At 41.4% G+C, this 6,924-nt stretch overlaps 1 protein-coding gene across 1 annotated transcript; it reads right to left on the bottom strand.

Annotated features, from left to right (window-relative positions):
- Positions 1 to 1,469: 1,469 nt before the first annotated feature.
- Positions 1,470 to 3,752, bottom strand: LOC130879887 (olfactory receptor 13A1-like). Its single transcript, XM_057778714.1, has 2 exons — positions 3,686 to 3,752; positions 1,470 to 2,413 (listed from the first exon to the last, which is right to left on the bottom strand). Exons 1-2 carry the CDS (start codon positions 3,750 to 3,752, stop codon positions 1,470 to 1,472), a joined length of 1,011 nt encoding a protein of 336 aa, XP_057634697.1.
- Between the last annotated feature and the right edge of the window lie 3,172 nt (positions 3,753 to 6,924).

Here is a 6,924-nt window from a genome sequence, read left to right as displayed (position 1 = left end):
CTTAGCATTTTAAAAAATAACTCTTTGTCAGATCAGTATTTCAGATACACAATAGGACAAATTTAGACATTAATAGACCTCTAAGCAAGACACAGTGTGTTTAAAAAATGTACACAGGATTGGGAGAAAGAGAGAAAAAACAGTATAGACAGTCATAAAAAGAAATAGTTTAAAAAGCAAAGTCTTTAAAGATATAGTAAAATATTATCAAAAAGCACATAAAGATTGAAAAAACGCAGTCTGAATTATGTATATTATTTTGTTTCCATTGAATTTATTAAATGTTTTTTGTAATTTCTTTAATTTTATTTCTCTTAGATATTAAAACAAACTATCATCTTTCATTTTACATAGCAATCCCAGTTCTCCCTCTCTCCCATCCTCCCATTTCCTCGACCTATTCTCCCACACAACCCACTACCCACTCCTCAGAGAGGACAAGGTATATTGCTTTGGGAAAGGTTCAAAGCCCTCCACACTATATCCTGGCTGAGCAAGGCATCCATCCAAAGAGAACAGGGTCCCCAAAAGCCAGTACAAGCAATAGAAACAAATCCTGGTGACACGGCCAGTGGCCCACAGTCTCCCCCAGCCATGCAACTGTTACCCACATTCAGAGGCACTAGTTGGGACCTATGCTGATCATCCCTGTCCAGCTGGGGTTGGTGAAGTCCCGTTAGCTCAGGTAAACTGTTCAGTGCGTGTCCCCATCATGGTCTTGACCCCTTTGCTCGTATTATTGCTCCTCCCTCTCTTCAACTGGACTTTGGGAGCTCAGCCCAGTGCTCTGCTACAGGTTTCTGCCTCTGCTTCCATCAGCCACTGGATGAAGGTTCTGTGATGACATTTAAGTAATTATAGCTATTGAAATATGATTGTTTTAGCCTATAATTTGTTCCTTTAAAAAAAAGATATTTATCTGACTACAGAGCAAGGCCGGTTTGGGCACTCTCTCCTCTATTTCTTAGGTTCTTAGCAGGGGTCATCCTTGTGGACTCCTAGGAGTCTCTACAATTCCTGGTCTCTCCAGCCCCATAACGGCTCGCTCAATCAAGATATCTCTTTCCTTGCTTCCATCTCTGTCCTCCCTCCATCTTAACCATGCCATTTCCTCAAGTTTTGCGTGCTCCACCTTCTTCCTTCCTCCTCCTCCTCCACTGTACCTTTCTCCCCCAACCAGACACAGTTTTCCTGAAGTCAATATCAGGGTCTGGATGATTTTCACCAACACAGGATTCCAAAATCCCCACATCAGTGACACCAGGCTACAAACATGCAGTCTGTCCCAAACCTGGATGCCCAAACTAACAAAAAGAAATGGCCAGTGGCTCCTCCAAGACAGGCACATTGTGTGTACCTCTGTCACATAAACTGCACTCTGTTCCTTCCCATGGAATCAGATTCTTAGTCATAGGTTCCAACTAGTTCATCAACAGCTGGATCAAGCCACACCACTGCTTTCTATCTCCTCAACAGACACAGGGAAACACCTTTCTGAGGGCCACTTTGACATCCTTATTCCTCAGAGAGTAAATGAGGGGATTCAGGGTTGGGCTGACTGCTGTGTACAGTAAGGCAGCCACCTTGCTATTTTCCATGGAGGATCCGGATCCAGGCTGCACATAGGCATATATGATAGTGGAGTAATACAAGGTGACCACCACCAGATGGGCAGAGCAGGTGGAGAAAGCACGCCTCTTACCCTCTGCAGAGCGGATGCGTAGGATGCTGGCAATGATGAAGCTGTAGGATATCATGGTAAACAGGAAGTTGATCACACCAAAATAAACATCTGCAATGACAGCCATGATCTTGTTGAGGGTGGTCGGGCTGCAAGACAGCAGTAGCAGTGCTGGGATTTCACAAAAAAAGTGGCGGATTTGGTTGGGGCCGCAGAAATGAAGTCGTACTAACAGGCCAGTGTGCACAGATGTGTTGATTGCACTGATGGCCCACACACTGGCCGCCAGCAGGACACAGACGGGCCGACTCATCAGCATGCTGTAGTGCAGTGGGCGACAGATGGCCACATAGCGGTCATAGGCCATGGCCGTGAGCAGCAGCAGCTCAGCCCCCAGAACCCAGGATAGAAAGAAAATCTGGGTCAAGCATCCCTTGTAAGAGATGTGGCTGCCCTTCCCTACCAGACCATCCAACATCTTGGGAAGAACAGTGGATGTGCAGGCAATGTCCATCAGAGCCAGGTTTGCAAGGAAGAAGTACATGGGGGTGTGAAGACTTGGGTTCAGGCTGATGGCCATGAAAATGAGGGTGTTTCCTGTAACAGCCATAATATAGAAAATGGAGAAAAAGGCCAAGAAAGAAGCCTGGAACCAAGGATCTCCAGAGACTCCCTGAAGGACAAACTCTGCCACATCCGTATAGTTGTTCATTGTGATTTGAGACTGAGCCCCTGGGAGTTACTGTGACACAGGTGGGTATGGTCAAGGAGATGCAGGGTGTAGAGCATCCATCATCTCACATAGGGTGCAGCCAGGTGTGACTAGGAATGCTTGCCATGGGTACTGTTGTTGTAGAAAAGCACATAATTAACATAATGACATCATTTCTCAATATAGCGTGTCTTTGAACCCTGAGCTCTGCACCAGATAGATTCACAGGAAAACACCATGCCTCTCTCAGAGATCTAGGGCTGCCTCAGAACCAAGTCGCAGGTCAACTTTTCTGTTCTGCGTGGATCAATGGCTCAGATACATCCCAAAGCAGACCCACAGAGGCCAAGCTCTTAGTTCCAAACTGAAACTGTGAAGGAAAGTGACTCTGGTAACAGATTTTTAAATATTGAAATAGGTAAACAAAACCAAATATCTTTTGAGAATAATCAAACACACACACACACACACAGAGAGAGAGAGAGAGAGAGAGAGAGAGAGAGAGAGAGAGAGAGAGAGAGAGAGAAGCAGAGAAGGTAGATACCCATAGGAAAGATGTGAGAAGAAGAAGGATCAGCTCACATGGAAAGAGAAGTTGTCCCTGAGTGTCCATCTAAGTCCACGATGTCTGTTTGTCATTGATAACATGCAGTGTGGACACAGGGTGAGAGTCCTGTGTTTCTTTTGTTTGCTGTTGACCTTAAAGTACAGCCTGTTCCTTGGTGTGGAGATTGAGATTGCTAGGGAGTGGCCCTCAGAGAGCAATTACCCACTCTGAGGTAAACAGGAATCCCTGTTGGGGCCATAAGCTGAGACACCAGAACCCTAAGGCACAGGTAAAGTAAGCACCTGAGGCCATATGCACAGGTCTAGGACACTGACCTTTCTGTGACTTCTACCATGGGGATGCGCTCAAGACAGCATGGCTGAGAGTCATGTCCTTTTGATTCATGTAAGAAGATGGATTTCACGTTAACATACAATTCCAAGCATAGTCTATGGGTTTACCTCACATAACTATATAATCTTGGTGTGACATAGTTCTATCAATAAACCAATACTGATTGGTCCATCATCGTATAGGGAAATTGAGTAAGGGTCACTTTCATTGCATTGCATGGGGAGTGTGGTCAATATGGGACATCACAGTTGAGGTTCGTCATACATCTTTTCATTGCAGTGTTCAAACCCTCTCATGAGGACAGAGTGTGTGAAGTCTGTGGAGATGAAGATCAGTAAACAGGACTTCAGTTCCACCATGTTCTGTGCACTGGGTATAGATAACAAGGTACCTGAGTTCTTAGCAGCAGATTGGCTTCCCTGCAAAGCCAGAAGTCCCACAGCAGCTGGGTGAATCATCTCTTGCAGGCATAGAACAGTGCATAAAGTAACCTATTCAGAATCTTCCTTTACAAAAAATCTAAAGGAGCTAAAATGTCCATACTTCACAAACCAAATGACCACTGGTCACCTTTAGCTACAAATCCTTTAAAGTCCTTGATCTCTGTCAATATACACATTCTCAATCCCTCACAAAACCTCACCCAGTTAGCATAATAGCAAATTCAACAGTCTTAGCAGTACTCAAGATTTAAGCAATTCCTAGAGGACATCAAGATGTGATATGATGTCATCAGAGAGGCTTCCATTGGCAGTTGATGGGAACAGATGCTGAGGTTCACAGCCAAACATTAGGCAGAGAGAGAGCCCAACTTGGAGATTTCCTTCAGGTCCTTCCCTTTGTAGCTCAGGGAACACAAAGGAAGATGGCAGATAAAGATTTGTAGGAACCATAGGGGTAAAGAATACCAGTAGAATATGACCTACAGAATCAACTGAGCAGTGCTCTTAGGGGCTCACAAAGACCCAAGAAGAGGCACAAGAATCAGAGACTCAAATGCCAAATTACTGAGGGTATTTAGCAAATGTAGGAGGTCCCTAATGGAATTTTTGGTGTCACATATGTATACTATCATATCATCTACAATGTTCAATGTTTTTCTTTCCAATTTTCTCTAGCCAGAACTTCAAGAACTATGTCGAATAGATATGAAGAGAGTGGTCAACCTTGTCTTGTTCCTGAGTTTGGTGGAATTGCTTTGTGTTTCTCTCCATTTAATTTGATGTTGGCTGACAGCTTGCTGTATATTTCTTTTATTATCTTTATATATGTTCCTTTTATCACGGGTATCTCCAAGACCTTTATCATGAAGGGGTGTTGGATTTTGTCAAATGCCTTTTCAGCATCTAATGAGATGATCATAAGCTTTTTTTCTTTCAGTTTATTTATATGGTGGATTACACTGATAAATTTTTGTATGTTGAACCATCCCTGCATCCCTGGAATGAGCTGACTTGATCATGGTGAATAATTTTTTGATGTGTTCTTGGACTCAGTTTGTCAGTATTTTATCAAGTATTTTTGCATCTATATTCATTAGATAAGATTAGTCTATAGTTCTCCTTCTTGGTTGGGTCTTTGTGTGTTTTCAGTATCAGAGTATTTGTAGCCTAATAAAAAGAGGTTGGAAAAGTTTCTTCTGCTTCTATTATATGGAACACTTTGAGGAATATAGGTATTAGCTATGTGGTAGAATTCTTCACTGAAACTATCTTTTCTAGACGTTTTTTGGTTGGGAGCTTTTGATGACTGCTCCTATTTCCTTACAGGTTATAGGTCTATTTAAATTGTTCACCTAGTCTTGACTTTATTTTGGTATGTGGTACCTATCCAGAAAATTGTCCAGTTCATCTACATTTTCCTGTTTTGTAGTGCACAGGTTTTTGTAGTATAGCCTAATGATTCTCTGGATTTCCTCAGTGTTTGTTGTAATGTCCCACTTTTTATTTCTGATTTTGTTAATTTGGATATTCTCTCTTTGCCTTTTGATTATTTGGGGTAAAGGTTTGTCTCTCTTGTTGATTTTCTCAAAGAACCAGGTATTTATTTCATGGATTCTTTGTATTGTTTTCTTTGTTTCTATTTTATTGATTTCAGTCCTCAATTTGATTATTTTCTGTCATCTGCTCCTCATGGCTGAGATTGCTTCTTTTTTTCTAAAGCTTTCAGGTGTGTTGTTAAGTCTCTAGTGTGAGATTTCTCCATGTAATTGGAGCTGTGGGCAGGCCTGCTTTTCGTCCTGCCTGGCTCCTGGATGGCTAGCTTTACACCCGAAATAACAACACACGAATTATATCCATTCAAACACTGCCTGGCCCATTAGCTCTAGCCTCTTATTGGCTAACTCTCACATTTTGGTTAACCCATTTCTAATAATCTGTGTACTACCACAAAGTGGTGGTTTACTGGGAAGATTCTAACCACCATCCGTCTTGGGAAGGAGAAGCATGGCATCTGCCTGACTCTGCTTTCTTTCTCCCAGAATTCTGTTCGGTCTACTCCGCCTATGTCAGTTCTGCCCTATCAAAAAGCCAAGGAAGTTTCTTCATTAACCAATGAAATTAACACATAGACGGAAGACCCACCTACATCATTTCCCCTTTTTCTGTTTAAACAAAGAAGAAAGGCTTTAACTTTAACATAGTAAAATTACGTATAACAAAACAGTTATCAAGCAAGAATTACAGTTACAATATTTATATCTATTTTATCTTTTATCATAATTAACGAAAACTAAAACTATGACTATCCATTCTTCAACTCCATCAAAGACTCCAGAAGGATATAATATTACCTAATTAAGCAAGAAGTAAGCAACTTCCAAAACTCTAGAAATGACAGAGACATCTCGCTGTCTGGACAATCACCCAAAGTTCTTTTGTACCATTGGGGCATCCATCTTCAGCCTACAGGCCCATAGTATCCAGCAGACATTTCCATAAAGCAGGAAAATTCAAAGACAGTTCAGTCACTTTTTTCTGTGTCCTGCAGAATGTCTCACAGACTCCTTCATGAGTCAGGAACCCTGAAAGACCATCTCACCTTTAGGCAAGTTCAGCAGTCCTCTCTCTGTGGGTTCTCTGTGTCCAGTTTATGCAACAGTCCAGGCAAGAGCAGTTTCTTGCCCAAATGGCTAACCAACTCCATAAGGAGCCTCTTCGATGCCCATCTTCCTCTTGAAGTAGATTGGTGTTGCCAGGAGCAGACGTGTCTCATTGTCATGAAAATCCTGTTATTAAAACATTAAATACCATATTCTGCAGTTTTTGAAAGATATGAAGAATGTCTATCTAACTGAAATATATCTCTATATATCTAGAAAATCTAACATGACTACAAGCCTAACTATTATTGATGATTATCCATTAACAACCTATATTTCCTAATTATACATTACATTTTAAATGAACTATACAATCATGATACCTTAATCAATATCAGAAATACATATACATATAACAAAATTGACCTTAAATCTTTATCAATAAAGCAAAATCTATATCAATGCAAATTATCCATATCTATATCATATCCCCCTTTGAATGTAAAAGAACATTTATAAACAATATTTGGGAATATGGGCACAGTTATTTCTCTCCAAACTGCTTCCTGCTGACTGGGGGCACTGTT

Source organism: Chionomys nivalis, chromosome 8, assembly GCF_950005125.1.
Source record: "Chionomys nivalis chromosome 8, mChiNiv1.1, whole genome shotgun sequence".
NCBI classification, from domain to species: domain Eukaryota; kingdom Metazoa; phylum Chordata; class Mammalia; order Rodentia; family Cricetidae; genus Chionomys; species Chionomys nivalis.
This window is presented reverse-complemented; position numbering and strand designations above follow the sequence as displayed.